At 43.1% G+C, this 23,892-nt stretch overlaps 1 protein-coding gene across 1 annotated transcript in view; it reads right to left on the reverse strand.

Annotated features, from left to right (window-relative positions):
* Nucleotides 1-1,737: 1,737 nt before the first annotated feature.
* The window catches only part of C10H3orf20 (chromosome 10 C3orf20 homolog), a 33,861-nt gene continuing 11,706 nt past the window's right edge, over nt 1,738-23,892 (reverse strand). The window contains 6 exon segments of the mRNA XM_060023796.1: nt 1,738-1,751; nt 2,710-2,964; nt 3,556-3,679; nt 9,333-9,464; nt 15,067-15,187; nt 15,956-16,108. Of these exon segments, the coding sequence (XP_059879779.1) occupies nt 1,738-1,751; nt 2,710-2,964; nt 3,556-3,679; nt 9,333-9,464; nt 15,067-15,187; nt 15,956-16,108 (799 nt within the window).

A 23,892-nucleotide genomic window follows, 5' to 3' on the forward strand; every position in this document is an offset into this window, starting at 1 on the left:
GCTATAACAACTAGACTGTTAAGTGTTGGTAAAAGTTTTAACAAATAGGGAACAAAATAGGGACTCCAGAAAAACGACCCTTGATTTAAACATATAGAGCCCCTTGATTCATGGCAGAGTTTGCACCAAAGAGCTGAGGGAAAATTACAATCGTCTCAATAGGTGATGCTGAATCAGTTCAGTATATACATGGGGGAAAATAAAACTTGGCCCCTACGTCATGTCATACACAGAAATCATTTGCAGGTAGAGGATGGATATAAATGCAAAAGTTAAAAGAAAAAACTAACAGAAGGCAACTTTGGAGAATACCATCATGTTGTCTGAGTACAGAAAGTTCTTAAATAGGTTACAAATAACTAATTACAAACAAAAAGACTGAAAACTGGACATTAAACTTAGCAACTTCTGTGCATCAATAGATACCACTGCCAGAGTAGAAGTGGGAGAATCATTTGCAACATGTATAACTGACAAAAGTCTTGTATCCACAATAAAGAACTCCAAAATATAAATCAAGAAAAGACAAACAACCTGTAGAAAAATGGACAAGAGGACTCAACAGGCACTTCGCAAAAGAGAATATCCAAAAACGTCAATGAACAATCGAAAAGGTGCTCAACCTCTGTAGTCACCAGGGCAATGCAAATTAAAAAACATTTCATCATTATAGAATGGCTGTAATTTAAACGATGGACAATATCAAGCACTGTGAGGATGTGGAGCAACTGGAATGCTCATACACTGCTGGTGGGAGTGGAACTTGAAACCACCATTTGGAAAACGGAGTCTCACCAGAACTACAGGATCTAGCATAACATACACATACTCTATGACAGCAATTTCACATCCAGGCATATCCCAACCAGAAATAAGGACATATACAAAAACCAGCACAATTTGTCATTACCAAAATTGTAACCAACCCAAATATCCATCAACATTAGAATGCAAAAAATTTTTAGTTTAGTCTTACAATAGTTTATTACATAGCAGTGAAAATGAGCAGTGGTTCCGCCACACGCAGCAACATGGATAAATCTCACATTGTAACCTTGAGCAAGAGAGGCCAGACATCAAAGAATACATACTGAATAGTTCTATTTAAATAGTTTAAAAATATATAAATCTATGATGTGAGAAATCATCCTGTTGGGAAGGAGGGTGGGATTATTGATAGGGAGGGGACAAAAGAGAATGTCTAAGGAGCAGATAATGCTCTGTTTCTTGGGGCCTATAGGGTATGTTCAATTTGTGATACACATTGAGCTATATAAACTTAGGATTTGTTCATTTTCTATATTTTATCAAATTTTTAAGTTAAAACACAAGAGATATATATCTTATCATTTTTTTCAGTTTTCTAAAAACCTCATGAATCACATGATGTCACTTCCTGCCTTGCAGGTACAGAACGGCTTCCTCTATAACACTCACAAGGCTACCTGATCCAGCTCCTGCCTACCTTTCTGTCCTCAATTTGCATCCCTCTTCCCCCTTCCTCACAATGCTCCACACTGGTCTTCTCACTTTTCCTCACACATACCAAACTTGTTCTTATCTCAAGGTATTTGTACTTGTTCTGTCCTCTGCCTGATGATCCTTCCTGATCCTTCTTTGTGCCTATTTCTAATCCTTCAGCCCTCCATTAAAATATCTCTTCAGAACTGCTTCCCCGACTGTCTACCGAGTGTACCACATCCCACCCCACTTTCCAGTCACTCTCCATGCCTGGGGTCAGTCAGCATTTTCTACAAAGGGCCAGACAGTAAAAACTCTAGTCTTTGCAGGCCAGGTGGTCTTGGTCACAATGACTCAAAATTTCCATCTTAGCAGGAAAGCAGCTACAGACAACATGTAAACGAGTGGGCATGGTTGTGCCCCATTGAAACATTACTTATGGATCCTGAATTTGAATTTCATATCATTTCACGTCACGAAAAACCTGTCTTTTGATTTTCTTCCTCCCAAGCATTTAAACATGTAAAATGGGCTTCCCTGGTGGTGCAGTGGTTAAGAATCTGCCTGCCAATGCAGCGGACACAGGTCCGAGCCCTGGTCCGGGAAGATCCCGCATGCCACGGAGCAACTAAGCCCATGCGACACAACTACTGAGCCTGCGTTCTAGAGCCCGCAAGCCACAACTACTGAGCCTGTGCTCTAAAGCCCGTGAGCCACAACTACTGAGCCTGCGCTCTAAAGCCCGTGAACCACGACTACTGAGCCCACGTGCCACAGCTAATGAAGCCTGCGCGCCTAGAGCCCATGCTCCGCAACAAGAGAAGCCACCACAATGAGAAGCCCGCTCACCACAATGAAGAGTAGCCCCCGCTCGCAGCAACCAGAGAAAGCCCACGCACAGCAATGAAGACCCAATGCAGCCAAAAATAAATAAATAAATTTATTTTAAAAAATAAAAACGACTTTTAGCTCACGCATAAAAAAGGCAGGCAGTGGGGCCAGATTTGGCCCCTGACCACAGTTTGCCAGCCTCGGCTCTAACCCATGTCCCCGGTCTGCTTTCTTCCCAGCCTTATCCCTAACTAAAATAGTTCAGCTCTTCACATGTTTATCTTCTATCTTTCCCCACCCCTAAAATTTCAACTCCAAGAGGGAGGGGCCTCATCTGTTTTGTTCACCATCGCGTGTTTACTACCCATCTCAGCATCTGACACACAGAAGCTGGAAGAAGTGAAGGCCCAAGCCCACCTGGGTGTGTGACTGTGGCCTTGGCCTGGACCTTGATGGGTTTCTTCCGAGTGGTGCTCACAGGAGCCAACACAGGCTCCTCCTTCGAAGACTCTCCAATTGAGGATTCGGGTCGGGCTGACTGAGATCGTAATAAAAGGATTTCTCCTGAGTATAAACTCAGCTTGGTGGCGTGCTCAGGATAGGGCCCGGACCTTAATCTGGTCCGAATGATTTCTGCCTCTTCCTTTACCGGATATTCTACAGTGAACAAGCCTCTGAACAGAAGACACTGGTGTCACTCCCCGGCGTGGCCTGGCCGCCATGCCCTGCTGTGAGACTGCACAGCTCCCCCTCCAGGCCATTACTCTCGCAGTCTGCTGCCTCCCGTTGTCTGGCCCAGTGCTCCCACCCTAGTGCAGCTAGTGGATCAGTAAGTGCTAGCTGAATGGAAGAACAAATCAATCTCAGTTCTGGCCATCTGTCAAGACACAGCTTTGATCCATCCTCCCCCACGGGCCTGTGTTTCATTCAGCTTTGTGTCCTTTATAGCACTCAATGTAGAGGCTGGGTACACTATGCATCCATGTTGTTCCCTGTGCCTCCAGACTTAAGTTATTTCCATCTATGTTCTTTGTTTTATTTTTCTTTTGCTTTCTCTGCTAGACTGGCCAAGGGCCTCTCATTTCTTCATTCACTTACCAAACATCTACTAAATGTTGGGCACTGGTCATAAAGATGACCCCATACAGGAGTTCCCTGCCTCTGGGAACTCCAAGCAGGAGTGGGGGGCGGGGATGGGAAAACAAAGAAATATTTATAACGCTAGGTAGTAAGATTTATAATCGTACTATATAGTCTCCTTACCTGCCGCCAGCAGGACGGAGTTCATGAACTGGGACGCTGTCTTCTGAAACCGCCTCTTGATCTCTGCCAGGGCCCGACTCATCTTAGACATCTTTTCATCCATGCTGCTGATTCTGCGGGTCATCTGGGGAAAGGCCGAGGGGAAGGGCATTGTCACCTGCCCCGCCAGGAGCCGTCTGCCCAGCCCAGTGACCACAAGGCTAAGCCCTGGCTTAGAGGATGTGCCGCTCCCGCCTGGGACCCACCTCTCTCCCCTCAGCCCAGTGAATCCCCACACACTGACCCAACCCACCTCAAACGTCCCCCGCCAGGGAGGTTGGTTGCGCTGGGCAGAACTGTTCCTTGCCTTGGACCCTCACCACTTTCTCTATGCAGCCTGAAGACAGAGGTTAGCCCTTTGTGAAGTGATCAGTTGCGTGGGAGCCTGTCTCCCCAGCCAGACTCTGAGCTCCTAGAGGACAAGGATCGGGTTTTGGTCTCCTTTGTGTCCAAGTGCCCATCACACAGAAGGCACTCAATTAATGCTTGTTGCGCTATGAATAACTGGATGGACAAACGCCTCTCTGGACGTTTGCTGCCTGTCTCCTTCTATCGCACGACCCACAGAACCCTCTTCACCCTGCTGGCCACTCTCTGCTGAGAGACTGCCCTAGGCCAGGGTTACACAGATTGACTGGTTCCCATGGGCACCAAGGCCCAGGCCTCCGGCCTCAGTTCAGGATTACTCCGAAGGGCCACACTGGCTCCGGAGCTCCTATGGGACAGTGAGGCCGCCCTGCAGTTCAACCTCTGCCTCTGCCGGGGCGGAACTAGGTTCAGATTCTGAAGTTAATGGCAATCAGGGTGTGACTTTTTCTTCAGGAAGGCGTTACAGACTTGCTAAGCTACCAGCAATCACTCCCCACATTGAGCTTGCACATCTGCTCATTCCTGTCCTTCTTGCCCTGGGTTCTGGTCACTTTTTACTTTCTTTATCCCTAAACTTCGTCAGCCCTGAAGGCAGGGTCCATGCAGTCTATATCTCCCACTTCACACAGAGGAGGTGTGAAATAATTTTTCCTCTGCAGAATTGAAGCCTCAGGTGGAGAGAGCAGGGTGAGTGGTGGACAGACTTTCTGAAGAGCGATAAAGTCAGCCACGTATCCCTCTTTGTCCTGTAGGCAGGGCTTCTGTAAATGATGCTCCAATTAATAGCAAAGCCTCAACCATCCTTCTGTTTGTTGGCCCCAACCTCTGCCTCTGGGCTAATTTTATTTATTTATTTATAATTTATACCCAGTCTTGCTTCCCAAAAGGATCTGAGGCAGCACCGGGCTAATAAAGCATTTAAATTGAGGCACTTCCTTGCTTCCAAAGCACTGTCTTGATAGAAAATTTAGTGAGGAGCCTGGCCGCAGGGCTATAAAAGCTGGGACTGCCATTCTGCCTATCGCTCTGATGGGTGGTTCCTCAGGGTGATGGGTTTAACAAGTTTTCCACTGACAGGGAGTGTGAGGGAAGAAACCACCCTACTCCCACCCCTCAGCTTTCCTAGATGGCCACAGGTTTGCTGATGAGTGGGTGACAGCCAGCTCCAAACACACACACACACACACACACACACACACACACACACACACACACACGATTGCAGTTGAATGGATTTTTAAAGTCCCAGGAGAGAAGTGTGGGATAGCTGGGTGGGCCTTTACACATCACTATACAAATTGGGAAACTGAGGCCCAGCAAGGAAAGGGAAGGCCTGAGGCCACCTCCTAGCTGAGGCTCTCTGCCAGCCTCAAGATTTCACATAAAAATATTCCAAGATGTTTAACCTGGAAGCTAGGGTCAACATTTGGAAATCCTGTTACCCACAATAAGTCTTCATTTGTTGTTGTTTATCTAGTCAGAAGGTTGTAATATACAGTACACCACCCTGCTCTCTCAAACAGAAGAGGTTAAGACGAGGATGCTCTGGGGCAAGTCAGTCTCCTTGGTCAACATCAACAACTATCCTCTAGAATGCGGTGGTTTTCAGAAGCTGTTTTAATGTATTTGTCTGTTTATCCCTACGCTAGATGTCTCCAAGATGGTTATGCTTTTTGAGTTACAATGTTCTTTTTAATAGATAACTTCCAGCCTCCTTCCGCACTGTCAGCCTCTGCAAGCTTCCCTTAATGAGGATTCCACCTTTAGATCCCCACTGTTCACTAAAAATATAATGCGAACTGCATGTGTGGCTTTGAACATTCCTGAAGCCACATTAAAAACATTCTCAGGCTTCCGTGGTGGCGCAGCGGTTCAGAGTCCGCCTGCCGATGCAGGGGACATGGGTTCATGCCCCAGTCCGGGAAGATCCCACATGCCGCGGAGCGGCTGGGCCCGTGAGCCACGGCCGCTGAGCCTGTGCGTCCGGAGCCTGTGCTCCGCAACGGGAGAGGCCACAACAGTGAGAGGCCCACGTACTGCAAAAAAAGAAAGAAACAAACAAACAAAAAAACATTCTCAGGGAACTTCCCTGGTGGCGCAGTGGTTAAGAATCCGCCTGTCAATGTAGGGGACACGGGTTTGAGCCCTGGTCTGGGAAGATCCCACATGTCGTGGAACAACTAAGCCCGAGCACAGAAACTACTGAGCCTGCACTCTAGAGCCCGTGAGCCACAACTACTGAGCCTGCACTCTAGAGTCCGTGAGCCACAGCTACTGAAGCCCGCGCGCCTAGAGCCAGTGCTCCACAGCAAGGGAAGCCACTGCAATGAGAAGCTCGTGCACTGCAACAAAGTGTAGCCCCCGCTCACCACAACTAGAGAAAGCCTGAGCGCAGCAACAAAGCCCCAACGCAGCCAAAAATAAATAAATAGATAAAAACATTCTCAGAAGATGAAATTAATTCTAATAACATATTTATCTAACCCAATACATCAAAAATATGATTATTGCAACATGTAATCAAAATAAATGATCAATAAGAAATGCTACATTCTCTTTTCACACTAAGTCTTTGAAGTGCAGCGTGTGCTTTCACTTCCAGGCCATCTCAGCCTGGAATTGTCACATTTCAAGTGCTCAAGAGCCATTTGTGACTCGTGGCTACCATATTGGACTGCACAGCTCTGGACCTCTGATTCTAGCTCTCTAAGGCTGCATTTAGCTAAGAAAACATAAGATGTTAATGACTGAGGGGCTTTCCTAGGCCAAGAGGACATGTTCGATACATGGAACTTAGAGTGATTTCTCTCAGCTGTTCATGGGGGCCTTCAACTGCTTACGTCCTGGTTCTTAGCCATGTTCCAAATTTCAGAGATTACCAGACAAGAGGTTGCCAGAAAAACAAAGCATTACTGCAATTTTATGTGAACAAAAATTTTTCTATTATCTATTGCCTTTGATAAGTAAATGCACATTTTTTAAAATACAAATTGACAGAATGGACTCATTGTCATACAAATTGACGGAATGGACTCATCAATCAGCAGTCATCTCAGCCCTGATGGACTCAAAATCCTGGCGTTGTTTTGCTCTTTGGCATGAGGAATGTAGGCTGAAGTCACTGGCATCTGAGTTTCCTGGGTGCTCAATGAGATCCCTTTAACGAACCCACCAGCTCCCTCAGCACCCCTCTCTCCCACACACCACACCAGTCAAGCTGGATCACAAACCTGTGTTGATGCTTTTGCCCCTTCCATTAGAGTGAAAGTATTTCAGAGACTAGAGGGAGTGAGGCTTCTTTCACTTCGACATCCCCAGCAGCCAATCCGGCACAGGGCAGGTGCTAATACATGTTTTTGGGGTTTTTTTTTTTGCGGTACGCGGGCCTCTCGCTGTTGTGGCCTCTCCCGTTCCAGAGCCCAGGCTCTGGACGCGCAGCTTCAGCGGCCATGGCTCACGGGCCCAGCTGCTCCGCGGCATGTGGGATCTTCCTGGACCGGGGCACGAACCCGTGTCCCCTGCATCGGCAGGCGGACGGACTCTCGACCACTGCGCCACCAGGGAAGCCCGCTAATACATGTTTATTGAATTAGCTAATGAACTAATGAAGTTGAAATGCTGCTGAAATGTAAGAGCAGTGAAAAAAACAGGTGCAACGCTTCCCTCCAGGAAAAACACAGGTGTTCTCTGTGTCTTGTTTAGATAACATGGGTCTCCAACAAATGCCAGCCTCGCGTGTCCCCATGTAAAGGGGAGACGTGGGGCTGGCTGCTCCTATGGGCTCTGTCAGCCCTGCGAGCCTGTTGGCATGTGGTGGCAAATGCCCTCACAGTGCAAACGCCTCCTTCAGAGTGACTATAATTTATCAGCCAAACTGGGACACTTCTAAGAGGGATGCTACTAATAACTCCTGGGCTGATAGGCGTAAACCGGGACTGGCCCCGGGAAGACTGGGAGGTGTGGTCCCCCCGGCTACCACTCCAAGGAGGCTTCTTGAGTGAGCCAATCCCCTGTGTGTAATGCCAGCGGTCAGTGCCACCAAGGAGCCCATGGCCACCCCAGTCTCATGGTGAATGTCAACTATTCTCTTCCAGACTATAAACTCCTCAGGGATCAGGGACTTTGTCCCCTCATCCTCTCCATCTCTTTCCACAATGTTGACTCTGGACCAGGCACACAGTAGGATCCACAAAGACCCAGTGAATGAAGAACTGAGTTTCCAGACTCCAACATTGGCTCACCTACCCCCTTAGCAAGTGCTTCATTTGAAGCAGTCCCTGTGCTTCAGGGCAACAGTACCTGTAGGAATCACAGGGAATTCCCACTTTGGTAGAGAAGGCTGGCTTGTAAATAAAGCAGTGTTGGAATGGAGGTGAGTCACTGCTGGGAGGGCTGAGCAAGGGGACAGGCAGACTCTACCTGGGATGGGAAAGGGGGTGGTGGAGAGGGTCATCAATACATGGGCAGTTACTCTATCCGGCATCATATCTCCCTTTTCTGGTAACAGCACCGTGATTTTCCTTTATGGAACACACTCCTGCCTAATCATTTGCCCGAGTGGTATACCTGGGGCTGATCACACCCCTCGGCTCCTGGGATGGACATGACTACTCGAGCCTGGCTAGTAAGAGCAACACACATACCTCACCACAGAGAACATTTCAGGTGCAGGAAGTAGATGGAGCCAATGATGTTGGTGTTGGCACCTCTACTGAAGTGCTTAGCAAAGAGAACTCCTCTTTTTCCTGGGGAGACCAAAGCTGGTAGAACAATAAGCCTGGAGAGGCTCATGACCATCTTGTCACCATAATAAGAGAAACTCCTTGGAAACAGAGCCAACGAAGAGGAAGGCAGAGCCAAGAGATGGGAAGATCTGATGAAATCCTTTGAGGGCCTGGATCCAGCCATGCCTGATGCTGCCTATCTACAGACTGACTTTTCAGTTTATTGAGCCAATACAGTTTCTTTTTTTTTTGCGGTACATGGGCCTCTCACTGTTGTGGCCTCTCCCGTTGCAGAGCACAGGCTCCGGACGCGCAGGCTCAGCGGCCATGGCTCACGGGCCCAGCCGCTCCGCGGCATGTGGGATCTTCCCAGACCGCGGCACGAACCCGTGTCCCCTGCATTGGCAGGCAGACTCTCAACCACTGCGCCACCAGGGAAGCCCCTGAAAGACTCTTGATAGAAGTTTCACAGAGAAGGTGGTACTAAAGTCAGACAGTGAACGATGAGTACAAGTCCATTAGACAGGTAAAGAGGTGGGGCCTTGTATGGGTAGGGGAGGCAGGAAGAACAAAGGCATTCCAAAGTGACAATCCATGTTAAAACACTCTGGGGTCAGGCCTGGGTGACTGGTCTGTGTGCCTTACCCGTTTATTGTGCGATGTCCCATGTGGACAGCTGTTGGCTGATATGGGGAGTGTTACTGTCTCATTCAGGGAGGTAAAGGTGGCCATGATAGAATCCTGTCCTAGCACCATCAGCTTCATTTGCTCATTCACCTGTGGATGAAGAAACCAGGACTCAGTGGATCCCTGCTTCTGTTGTCCCACCTACCCGTTCCTGACCGGGTAGGGGGGGACAACAGAAAACCACAAAACACAAAACCCCTCTTGGCTTGGGCCTAAGAGAGCTGTAAGATCTTTCTGGTTATTATGCTAGAATCCTGTTTTCAGGGAGAACACATAAGAATTCCAATTTTTCTTTGAGGGATAAGCAGAAAAAATAATGATGGTTCTTTACCCCTGCCCTTTCCCTTTCCAACCCAAACCTGTAACCAACTGTGAAGGAGACACAGGGATCCAACAGGCGAGTCAGCTTTGGCCCTGGTAGAGTTGGATAGGAGTCAGAAGCCAACACTGTCCCTGAATCTGATGCTGGGTCCACCCAGGCACCAGGTCTGACTAGGAAAGCATGCAGAGCTACCTTGGCAGGGGGACCAGACCTCACCCCTCTGCAGGTGGGTGGGCAGATGGCAAAAGGGAACCTAGCCAGGGCCGTGCCACACATGCTCATTTCCCTCTCCTGCAGTCACCAAATGTGTCACCACTCCTCCCCTGAGGAGGGGCCACCCTTTTTCATCACTTCCAAAATGGTGGGATTTCCTAGGTAGCAGTCCCAGAGAAGAACACAGGGAGGGTGAGTTGCCCTTATAGCAACTCACTCCTTACTAAGAACTCTGTGGCCTGGAGTGAGTCCCAGGTCTGCCTCTGGTTAGCAAGCCACTGGGCCTCCCTGAAGCTCCCAATCTTCAATATCAGAGTCAAAATGCTCGTGTTAGGTTCAAATAAGATAAAGATTATGGAAGTGGCTTTCTAAATCACAAAGGCCCACACCAAAGATGAGCAGATATTGTCAGGATGTGGCAGAGCAACGTGCACGTAAGGCCCTGGATGGTTCAGGTGTGCAGAGAGTTATTTATGCACAGTGGCCCCACCAGGGCCTGGGCATCTGTAGCTCTACAGCCCCTGACCTACACGTGCCCCAGAACTCCTCGGAACTAAGAAAGTGCTCTCCATCTTCACTCCTCCCATTTCCTTCTAGGATTCCACTTGCTGGTCCAAAGGTCCACACTCAATTTCCTCACCATCCAGCCCCTTCCTCATTCTCTGCAGCCTGGATGCTAGTCCCCTTCCACACTCTGAAAACATCTGATCCATGACCATCTTCCTGCCAAGTGTGTGACATGTTCAAACTTGTAGATCACTCTCACTTAAGAGAGACACTACCTGCTCCAGTTCTCCTTCTAGAGACTGTAGAACAGAGCTGTGAGCTGTGGCTGGGAGCTCAAGCACTGTGGTTGGACACTTGAGGCAGGTTGCTTAGCTTCTCTGAGCCGGGGGACAATAACAGAATCTTTCTCTGGGGCACTAAGCAGATTTCACAGATAAAATAAGCAAAGGGCTTAGCTTGGTAGAGCTGTTTTTAATTATCTTGGCCCCTGGGTAGTTTCTCTTCCTCTTCCCAATGTCCCAACGATGGTGCTCTGTGAACTCAGCCACTGCTCATCTTCCTGGGAGTTCGTGAGCCACATGTATATGACGTGCATATCATCCCCAATCTCTCGTTCTAGGTGAGGATCCCTGTCCAGAGAGAGATGTCCACTGAGCCCAATTAGCACATCAAAAACCATATGGGTCTCTGAGCCTCTCAGAAACTGCTTTGTTTCCACCCAGACACACACACTCCATGTGGAGTCATCTATAATTCCCTCCTCCTCTCATTTATCCCCTACAGCCCATTTCTGAATGCCACTGATTTATTTTACTGAAATGGCCCCTTTAAAAAATATTACTAATACCCTCCATCATGTCAAGTCTGGCTAGTAACTCCTTAACTAGTCTTTCTACTAGCCCCATCTGCTGATCTTTCCCTCTCCAGTCAACCTTCCACATAAATGCTGGATGGAGCATAGCAGCCCTCAGCTTAAAAACTAACCAGCTGGTTATACTCCCACTATAGCTGAGTCAGGTCCTAACAGGCTGATCCTCCCACAGAACTTGGAAAAAATACAAAAAACAACTACTCAAAGGCTCAGAAGAATAAGCAAAAGCAGGCAGATTTCGAAGAGTCAAAACTTAAAAGGATCAACATGGGATGAGTTCTTTCTGGCCCAAAGAACCAAAGGACAAAACCTGGGGTCAACTACAGTCACAGAAAAGTAAGGAGAGAATTACAGAAGGGACAGAGAAGTAGAGTCCCAAATGCTATGATTAAACAGTCCACAGCTTTGGCTGATCCCTGAACCATGTGTGAGCAGTGAAAACTCAAGGCAGTTTACTTCCAGGGAAACAGAAAACTGAACTGAGATTTGAGCTGCTGCCCACTGCGGGTGAGACAAAGTTTGCATTATGAGTCTAAACAAGCCCATTGCCTGTTAAAACAAAAAAAATCAACACTCTTCAGAGAAATACATCAGAACTCAGAGACTCTAAAACATAACATCCACAATGTCAGCAATCCAAAATAACTCAACATGTGAAGAGCCAGTGAAGTGTGAGCTGTTCTCAAGGCAACAAATAACCAATCCTATCTGATATGTCCCAGATGTTGAAATTACCAGACAAGGCTTTATAGCAGCTAACTTAACTATGCTCAATGAGGCAAAGGAAAATATATTTGTAATGAAAGAAAAACTAGGAAATCTCAGCAGAGAAACAAAAAATATAAAAAACAACAGAAATCATAGAGTTGAAAATAAATATCTGGAATTTTTAAACATCACAGGATTAGCATAACAGCAGAATGGAAATGACAGAATAAAGTCAGTGAATTTGGAGATAGATCCATGTAAATTATCCAATCTGAAAAGTAAACAGAAAAATATTGAAAAACAACAAAAAGAACAGAGACTCAGGGACCTTTGGGACAACATAAAAGGTCTAAAATACATGTAATTGGAGTCTCAGAAGAAAAGGAAGGAGACTGGAGTGCATTCTTCCCCTAAAACAACAGCAGAAGACTCCCCAAAATTTGTTGAAGGATGTGAATTTACAGATTAAAGTAGCTCAGTAAACCCCAAACAGAATTTATATGAAGACAACCACATGCAGACACATCATAGTCAAACTTAGAAAACTAAAAGAGAAAATCTTGAAAGGAATGAGAGAAAATGAACAATGATTTGAATAACTACAAACTTCTCATCAGAAACTATGGAGGACAGAGACAGTGGAACATCTTTAAAATGCTGATAGAAAAAAACGTCAACCAGAATTCCATATCTGGCAAAAATATTCTTTCATAAAGACATTTTTCACATGAAAGAAAACAGAATTTGTTGCCAGAAGATCTCCATTTCAAGAAATGCTAAAGGAAGTTTTTCAGGATGAAGAGAAATGATACTGGAGGGAAACTGTATTTTCAGAGAGGAATGAAAATGCTGGGAACGATAAATATCTGGGCAGAAACAAACTTGCCACTGCAGCCTCCAAGACAGCATGCAAACTCCTCAGCATGACATCCAGTGCCTCTCACCTCCACCCCCCTGACACATACAGCTCTTCCTTACTTTTCTTTCATGAGAAGCACTTGTGAACTTTTAACGATGCCACCCTGAGTCCCAACTCCAAGCCTTTACAGATGATATTCCTCTATCCAGAATGCTCTCCCTCCTTCTTATCTGTATCTATGAGAATAATATGCACACACACTCATGTTACAACTCAAGGCCACTTGTGTTCCAGGCCACTCCTGACTGTACCAGCCCCTGTTGTGCATTTCTGTATGCAGCTCTAGGGAACAGAATAATGAACTAAGACACACTGCTGAAACACTTTAGTGTGTCAAAGCACCTTCCCCACCACTGTTTCATTTAGTTCTCACAAAAGCAGTGTGAGGCAGGAGGGAGGCTCTTGTGACCCACCTTGTATTGATGAGCCACCAAGACTCAGAGAAGCTGAGTGGTTTTCAGAAAGCTGCACACCCAGGGTTTGGCAAAGCTGACACTAGTACGTGGCTCCTCAGACCCTCATCCCAGAGTTCTCTGTCCACTTGGCCATACTGACATATAACATATGGTGTCTGCCTGCAACCAATTTATAATCTTTTTGGATTGTAAACTTTCATATAACTACAAAAAGTTAAATAGTAAGGCAATAACTCAATACACTCCTGGACTGGAGATCTTGGACCTGGTCAAGCAATAGAAAGACTTGTGAAAACTACAAACTCCAGAACCCATGACAGACCAACTGAATCACAATCTCTCTAGGGCTGTGCCTGGGATCTATATTTTTGTTAAAGTCCCATGGGTGATTCTGATATGCAGCCACAATTGAGAACCTCTTCATTACATGACTAATTGTACAATAACTGAAATTTGTCATTTCAGTCCGGATTACTTTTTAATCCAGACAGTGGGCACTGGGAGAAGAGAGAAATGGGTGTGGACTGGAGTGCCATGAGAACAGGAAGTCTGAGTAGGGCTTTGAAGGAGGGAAAATTTGGATTGGCAGAGAAAGAAGATGTATTATATTTCAGGACATTGGGGTAGGAAGGGTGATACACGTTCAAGGAATTGAATGTTTCTGAGCAGTGGTATGGTCTACAGGAATCGAGATATAAGAATGAGAATCCAGTGGTCAACATAGAGGATGAACAGGAAGGGCATGAGACAGGATGCTTGAGCCCTACCATGAACTCTAACAGTGCTTCTGTCTGTAACTCTTACCTAGGGTGGATTCTATGTTCTGTGATCTTTCTCTGAATCCCAATCCTATGAGCTTGTCCTTCTCTCACAGCCCTTATACTTTTCTACCACATATTCTTATTATTCCCCTAGATTTCTGAGTTCCTTGAGGGGTATTGTCTATCTTTCTATCCCCTAGATTGGTGATTTTCAACAACAGGTGATTTTTGCCCCCCAAAAACATTTGGCACTGTCTGGAGATATTTTTGGTTGCCACAACTAGGAGAGGGGGTACTCCTGGCATCTAGGGAGATACTGGTAAATATCCTACAATGCACAGTTATTAAAAGAATTATCCATCTCAAAAAGTCAGTAGTTCCAGGGATGAGAAACTCTGCCATAGGTAAAGTGACAAGCACACTTAATTGCTTTATTAGTATATTAAATGTATTAAGTTATTATTTAATATTAGTAATTAAACATTTATTATTTAATAACTCTTTGATGAATAGCTGAACAACCAAATGAATGAAAAAAGGATTTGTGTCTATCAGCTTCCTTTACCTCTCAGATTTTTTTGTTTCACAGATAGTAAAACTATAAAAACAAAAACTGGGGAGACCAACATAGAATTACTTTTCTTATTGCCACACATAGGCATTAAAAATAAAACTATCAACTACTGTAACAGTTACTTCCTAAAATAAAGGACATTTTAACTATAAAATATAATATCATTAATAATAAAAATAAAACAGGAAGCATATTACCAAGAAAGGTCAGTACAGCAGCCAACAGTTGCTGTAGGCTGGTGAAAAGTTCACTTCAGTCAGCCCTGGACCACTGCCCATCAACGTGGGAACCTCTGATATTACAAGCTCCTTGAGGCTAGGGCTCCTGTCATACAGGTAGCCCTCTGGCTCTTAATGCTGGACAGCCCAGTGGCAAGCCCCACCTCTGCTGCCCACCCCTACCTTGTATTCCAGAGAGAGCAAAGTCTCTGTCTTGGAGGTCCAGCTCCACTTGTGGACTACATAGCCGTTGTAGTCGTTGGCGGTCCCACCTTCTTCATCCAACACCAAGACGTATGGGCAGCTAGGAGAGATACATAAATGAGGAGCTTCCTCCAGGACCTGGAAGGAAGCCCCCATCACTACAGGCTATAGGCAGGCAGGGCTCTGAGACTCTGCCCCAGGTGGAGGAACTGTGGACTCTTGCAGGTGGCCCTACTTACCCAACCTAACATGGTCTGATGTCCCCTCACACCTCTTGATGCTACTGGGGAGTCTGCTGGGAAGGTCAGATCTGAAGGAGATGGTGGAGGCTCAGGTCTAACCCAAGGGGGAGAGAAATGGAACGTGTGCCCGTAGCCCAGGAGCCTGAGCATATAAGATCTCAGGCACCAAAATGGGAAACGGAACAACCGTCACATGAAAGTAAGTCAATCCCTCCTAGAACAGTTCCTTAGGAAAATCAGACAAAATCAACATTTGGCTACCAAGAATATGTGCTACCCATGGCCTCTCCTACACTGCTTCCTAGTATAAAACACTTCTCTTCCCTAAAGAATTCTTCCATGAATCTAGCTAACAGTGAAGAGCTCAGTGCTCTGGCGGGAACAAGTGGAGTAGGACTTGGGGAATTTCCCTTCTCATTGGCTATGACATGAATCCAGCAAGTAAGGGCCTCAAAGCACCTATGTCCCTACAGGCACTGCTTTGGCCCTGCCACACTGTCTTCCTAGATCTCTGGACACTGCCTGGTCCATCTTTTTCCCAGGGGCTCCTACTTTGCACCTCGGTGCCCCACTTTGTCACCCTCAGAGATACTTCCATGGGGCCAAGATTCCCCCAACTGACTCACCAGGTCTTCAGGTTGTAGTGAATGCAGCCCTGGCCTTCAGCATTGAACACGGCCAGGAAGGAGAAGCTGGGTGTGTCATTAAAGAGGCAGGTGATGGCTCTCCCTCTGCAGCACATGGGGATCTGACACACGGCGATGTGTCCAGAGGGATAGCTCGCAGAAATTGTTAAGTAGAACTAACAGAAAACTCTCAGAATTCTGCTCTTAGGTGCCTCATGGAAAGCAAGTCTACATGTCAGTGTTTTAGCTGTTTGGTACATCATTCCCAGTCTTCTGCACTTTGCATAAGTAACAACTAAATGACTATGGAACCAACCATGCCCTGGGTGCTTCCCTGTATCCTCTTTCTACTCCTCACAACCACCCTGTGGTAGGTACTATTACCTTCATCTCACAGATGAGTAGGGTTTCCCTGCATGTAAGGGGTTTCCTGAGATGCATTACTTTCAGTGATAAAACCAGGAAAGTCCCAGACAAACCAGGGTAAGTTATTCACCCAACAGATGAGGAATCCAAGGTGCAGAGAAGTGATCTGCCTTACATCACATCACAGGAAGTGGCAGAGCCAGTATCTGAACTCTGAGGCCAGGGTATTTCTAATGCTGTTAGGCTGCTTCCCCTTCTTACCAATCTAGAAGAGTAGACAATGTCTCCCTGTTCATTTCCTACTTAGGAGGCCGCAAGGAGCACTGGTCCTGACTAAAACAGATATGGTGTGGGCAGCTACTATCCTTTTTGCCAGAATTTCAGAAGTGCCCCAGACAGGAAGAATTTCAGTGATCCTACAATCCCACTCCTGGGCATATATCCAGAGAAAACTATAATTCAAAAAGATACATGCACCCCAATGTTCACTGCAGCACTATTTACGATAGCCAAGACATGGAAGCAACCAACATGTCCAGCAACAGATGAATGGATAAAGAAAATGTGTTATACACACACACACACACACACACACACACACACACAATGGAATATTACTCAGCCATAAAAAAGAATGAGATAATGACATTTGCAGCAACATATAGGACCTAGAGATTAACATACTAAGTGAGTAAGTCAGAGACAAAGACAAATATCATATGATATTGCTTATATGTGGAACCCTAAAAAAATGAACTCATTTACAAAACAGGAGTAGACCCACAGACATAGAAAACAAACTTATGGTTACCAAAGGAGAAAAGTGAGGGGAGGGATAAATTAGGAGTTTGGGATTAATATATACACACTCCTATACGTAAAATAGATAACCAACAAGGACCTACTGTATAGCACAGGGAACTATGTTCAATAATTTGTAATAACCTATAATGGAAAAGAATCTGAAAAATAATATACATATACACATATAACTGAATCACTGTGCTGTATACCTAAAACTAACACAACATTGTAAATCAACTGTACTTTAATTTATTAAATTTAAAAATAAACAAATAAATTAATTATTAAACAAAAAATAAATAAAATTCATTAGATGGATTTAGCACTATGCTGGAGCAGGAGAAGAAAAAAATCAGTGAACTTGAAGACAGAACAACTGAAATTATCCAGCCTGAGGAGCAAAAAGAAAAAAGAATGAAGAAAAATGAACAGAACCTAGGAGACCTGTGGGACACCACCAAATAGACCTATATATGCATAACAGGAGTCCCAGAAGAAGTGAGGGGACAGAAAGAAATAATGGTTGAAAACTCCCCGATTTTTATGAAAGATATGACTCTATACATTCAAGAAGATCAACAAACTGCAAGTAGGATAAATTCAAAGACAGCCACGTTATTATCGAACTGCAAAAAGACAAAGAAAGAATCTTGAAAGCAGCAAAAGAAGAGACTTGTCATGTACAAGGGATCCTTAATAAGATTAGTGGCCAAGTTCTCATCAGAAACCAAGAAGGCCAGAGGCACTGGAATGAAATATTTAAAAAGCTGAAAAAAAAAAGCTATCAACCAAGGCTTCTATATTGAATAAAACTATTCTTCAAAAATGAAGGAGAAATTAAGATTTTTCCAGATAAACTAAAGCTGAGACAGTTCACCACTAGTACACCTGCCCTACAAAAAATGCTAAAAGGATTCCTTAAAGTTGAAATGAAAAAACACTTGACAGTAACTCAAAGACAAACAAAGGAAAAAAGAACACCAGTAAAGGTAACTACATAAGTAAATATAAAATTCAGTATTATTATTTTGTTTATAATTCCTTTTTTCCTATATGATTTGAGAAAACAAGTGCATAAAACAATACTTGTAAATCTATATTAATGGCAATGTATGTATAAAGAGTTAATTTCTGTTAACAACAAAATAAAGGAGGAGGAATGGAGCTGTATAGGAGCAGAGTCTTACATGTTACTGAGGCTAAGTTGGTCTTAACTCAAACTAATACGTTGTCAAATGTAATTAGTTTCTTCAGGCTGCTGTAACTAAGTACCACAAACTGGGTGACTTGAACAGCAGAAATTTATTCTCTCACAGTCTGGAGTCTAGAAGTCTGAAATCAAGGTGCTGATAGGGCCATATTCTTGGAGGCTCTGGGGAAGAACACTTCCTTGCCTCTTCCTATTTTTCTAGTGGTTACCAAGAATCTTTAGCATTCCTTGGTTTATAGATGTATCATTCTAACGTCTATCTCAGTCATCACGTGGTGTTCTTCCCTCTCTGTGTGTCTGTTTTCTCTTCTTATAAGGACATCAGTGGATTAGGGCTCATTCTAATCCAATATAACTGCATCTTAATAATTATATCTGCAAAGACCCTATTTCTAAATATGGTCATATCCTGAGGTTCCAGATAAACATAAATTTTTGTTAGACATTATTCAACCCATTATACCAGGGAAACCAATAAGAAAATAACTAGAAAGTGTGGAGAAAAGGAAATCAGAGAGCTACCATATAATCCAGCAATCCCACTCTTCAACATATACCCAGAGAAAAACATGGTTCGAAAGGATAAACACACCCCAATTGTTCATTGCAGCACTGTTTACAATAGCCAAGACATGGAAGTGACCTAAATGTCCACTGACAGATGAATGGATAAAGATGTGGTACATATATATAATGGAATATTACTCAGCCATTAAAAAGAATGAAATGATGTCATTTGCAGCAACATGGATGGACCTAGAGATTATCATACCAAGTGAAATAAGTAGGACAGGGAAAGACAAATATCATATGATATCACTTATATGCTGTATCCAAGAAGAAAAAATGAAAGAAATGAACTTATTTACAAAACAGAAATAGACTCACAGACTTAGAGAAGGAACTTATGGTTACTGGGGAGAAGGGTGGGAGGAGGGATAGATTGGGAGTTTGGGATTGACATGTACACACTGCTGTATTTAAAATAAAATGCCTTGGGACTACCCTGGTGGCGCAGTGGTTAAGAATCCACCTGCCAATGCAGTGGACACAGGTTTGATCCCTGGTCCGGGAAGATCCCACACACCACGGAGCAACTAAGCCCATGTGCCACAACTGCTGAGCCTGTGCTCGAGAGCCCGCGAGCCACAACTACTGAGCCCATGGGCCACAACTACTGAAGCCCTTGTGCGTAGAGCCTGTGCTCCACAATAAGAGAAGCCACCATAATAAGAAGCCCATGCACCACAACAAAGAGTAGCCCCCACTTGCCACAACTAGAGAAAGCCCGTGCACAGCAACAAAGACCCAATGCAGCCCCCATACATACATAAAACTAAAATGCCTTTCCATGAAAAAGAAAGAAAACAAACAGCAAAATGGCAGAATTCAGTCCTCCCATATCATCAATTACTTTAAATATAAATGGATTAAACTCTCCAAAGGCAGAGATCTGCCAAATGGATAAAAACAAAACAAAATATATTACTCAACTATATGCTATCTACAAGAGACTCACTTTAGATGCTAAGACACAACTAGGTTGAAAGTGAAATGATGGAAAAGGATATTCCATGCAAATAGTAACCAAAAGAAAGGTGGCTGTATTGATATCAGACAAAATAGACTTTAGTAAAAATTTTTACAAGAGACAAAGAAAGACATTATGTATTGAGAAAAGGGCCAATACCTCAAGAAGATATAACAACTATAGACATATAAACACCTAACAACAGAGCCCTAAAATATATAAAGCAAAAATGCACAGAATTAGAGGAAGAAATAGTTCTACAATAAAAGAGACTTCACTACCTTACTTTCAACAATGGCTAGAAAAACTAGACAGAAAATCAGAGGACTTGAACAATAGTATAAACCAACTAGAGCTACCAGGCATATACAGAACATTCCACTTGACAACAGGAGAATACACGTTCTTCTCAAGTTCACAAGGATTGTTCTCTGGTTTACACAGTATGTTAGGCCACAAAACAAGTCTCAATAAATTTCAAAAAACTGGAACCATAAAGAGTATATTCTCTGACAACAGAATGAAACTAGAAATCACTGGCAGAAGGAAATTTAGAAAATTCACAGACAGTGGAAATTAAGCACACACTTTTAAACAACTAATGGATAGAGAATAAATCACAAGGGAAATCAGAAAATACTTTAAGATAAATGAAAACAAAAACACAAAATACCAAAACTTATGGGATCAGGTGAAAGCAGTACTCAGAGAGAAATTTACAGCTATAAATATTCACATTATGACAGTCTCTAGGCCCAATCCATGTTGCTGCAAATGGCATTATTTCATTTGTTTATACAGTCTAGAGATTGTCATACTGAGTGAAGTAAGTCAGTCAGAGAAAGACAAATATCTTATGATATCACTTATATGTGGAATCTAAAAAAATGGTACAAATGAACTTATTTACAGAATAGAAATAGAGTCACAGATGTAGAAAACAAACTTATGTTACTAGGGGGGAAAAGGGGGGGGAGGGACAAACTGGGAGATTGGGATTGACATATACACACTACTATATAAAAAATAGATAACTAATAAGAACCTACTGTATAGCACAGGGAATTCTTCTCAATACTCTGTAATGACCTGTATGGGAAAAGAATCTGAAAAAGAGTGGATACAGTAAATCAACGATACTTCAATTTAAAAAAAGATAAAAAGATTAAAAATTTAAAAAACTATGAGTGGATATATGTATAAGTGATTCACTTTGCTGTACAGCAGAAACTAACAACATTGTAAATCAACTACACACTAATAAAATTTTTTAAATATTCATATTAAAGGAGAAGAAAGATCTCAATTCAATAACCCAACCTTCTACCATAATGAACTATAAAAAGAACAGTAAAGTAAAACTAAAGCTAGCAGAGGAAGGAAATAATAAAGATTAGAGAAAAGAAAAACAAAACAGAGAACAGAAAAAACAATAGAGAGAACTGGCAAAACCCGAAACTGGTTCTTTGAAACGATCTGTAAAATTAACAAAACTTTAGCTACACTGACTGAGGGGGAAAAAAAAAGGAAGACTCAAATTCCTAAAATCAGAAATGAAAGTGGGGACATTACTACTGACCTTACAGAAATGAAAAAAGATCATAAGAGAATTATATGAAGATCTGTACCTCTACCAGTTAGGTAACCTAGTTGAAAAGGACGAATTTCTAGAAACATGCAAAGCAAAGTTGCAGGATACAACACCAACACATAGAAATAAGTTGTCCTTCATGAACATGGGATGTCTTTCCATTCATTTCAGTCCTCTCTACTTCAGCAATATTTTGTAGTTTTCAGTGTACGAGTTTTGCACCTCCTTGGTTAAATTTATTCCAAAGTATTTTATCCTTTTTGATATTATTGTAAACGGTATCATTTCCTTTTGTTTATTACTTTTCTATTGTAGTTGTTGCTCATATAGCATTTCAGATCATTTGTTCCCGGTGTTCATGGATTGGAAGAATTAATATTGTTAATGGCAATGCTTCCCACAGTGATCTACAGATATTGGGTTGGACAAAAATTTGTTTGGGTTTTTCTGTAACATCTTAGGGTCTTTTTGGCCAACCCAATACAATGCAATCCCTAACAATCCCATCAATCTTTTTTGCAGCAATGGAAAACTTGATCCTAAAACTCGTACAGAATTGCAAGGGTACCCAAATAACCAAAATAATCTTGAAGAAAAGAATAAAGATGAAGGACCCACACTTATTGATTTCAACACTTACTACAAAGTGATAATAAAACAGTGTGGTACTGGCATAATAGACATATATATCAACAGAACAGAATTAAGAGCCCAAAAATAAGCCCATGTATCTATGGTCAATTGATTTTCAACAAGGGCGACAAGACCATTCAATGAGGGAAAGAATAGTCTCTTCAACAAATAGTGCTAGGACACTTGGGAACCACATGCAAAAGAATGAAGTTGGACCCTTACTCATACTATATGCAAAGATCAACTGAAAAATGGACCAGAGATCTAGACCTAAGAGCTATAACTATAAAGCTCTTAGAAGAAAACAGAGGAATAAGGAATAGTTTCTTAGATATAAAATCCAAAAATATAGAAAAACTGGACTTCATCAAAATTTAAATCTTTTGTATATCAAAGGATGCTATCAAGAGTATGAAAAGACACCTCACAGTACAGGAAAAATATATGTAAATTATATATCTGATAAGGGTCTAGTATCCACAATATAAAAAGAACTCACAACTTAATCAAAAAATTGGCAAAGGACTTGAATACACATTTCTACAAAGAAGATTATACAAAGAAGGCACATGAAAATGCTCCTAATCATTAGTTATTAGGGAAATGCAAGTCAAAACCATGACAAGGTATCACTTCACACCCACTAGAATGGCTGGAAATTAAAAATTGGAAAATATCAAGTATAGTCAAGGATGTGGAGAAATTGAAACCCTCACACATTGCTGTGGGAATGTAAAATGGTGCAGCCACTTTGGAAAACATTCTGAATGTTTTCATAATAAGTTAATAAGTTAAATATAGAATTATCATATGACCCAGTAATTCCACTCCTAGGTATAGACCGAAAAGAAATAAAAACAGTGTGCAAATAAAAACTTCTCCAAGAATGTTCATAGCAGCATTATTCATACTAGCCAAATGGTGGGAGCAATCTAATGTCCATAAATGAAAGAATGGATTTTAAAAAGTGGTATATCCATTCAATAGAATATTAGTCAGCCACGAAAAGGAAGGAAATTCTGACACATGCTACAACATGTATGAATCTTGAAAACATTAAGTGAAGGAAGCCAGGCATAAAAGGCCACATACTGTAAGATTCCATTTATATGAGATGTGCAGAATAGGCAAATCCATAGAGACAAAAAAACAGATTGGTGGTTGCCCCTGGGGGTAGGCAGAAATGAGGAGTGACCAATTAATGGGTATAGGATTTTCTTTTGGGGTGAACTCAATAGAGGAGTTGGTTGCACAACACTGTGAATGTGCTAAATGCCACTAAATTGTACACATTAAAAGGACTGATTTTATGTCATGTGAATTTCACCCCAATCAAAAAAACAAAAGGAGGGAATTCCCTGGAGGTCCAGTGGTTAGGACTCTGTGCTTCCACTGCCAAGGGCTGGGGTTCAATCCCTGGTCGGGGAACTGGGAGAACTGATGCATACTACAACATGGAAGAACCTCGAAAACATTATGCTAAGTGAAAGAAGCCAGATAAAAAGACCGCATACTGTGTGACTCCATTTATATGCAGTGTCTGGAATAGGGAAATGCATAGAGACAGAAAGGAGATGAGCAGTTGCCAGGGACTGTGGGGGAGGGGAAATGGGGAGTGACTGCTTATTAGGTACATGGTTTCCTTCTGAGGTGATGAAAAAGTGCTGGAAACTAGATAGTCGTGATGGTTGTACAACACTATGAATGCCACTGAATTGTACACTTCAAAATGCTTAAAATGGTAAATGTTATGTGCATTTTACATATTAAAAAAAAAGTGCACCTCACACAGCAGTTCTGAG

The sequence above is a fragment of the Delphinus delphis genome, chromosome 10, assembly GCF_949987515.2.
Source record: "Delphinus delphis chromosome 10, mDelDel1.2, whole genome shotgun sequence".
NCBI lineage: Eukaryota > Metazoa > Chordata > Mammalia > Artiodactyla > Delphinidae > Delphinus > Delphinus delphis.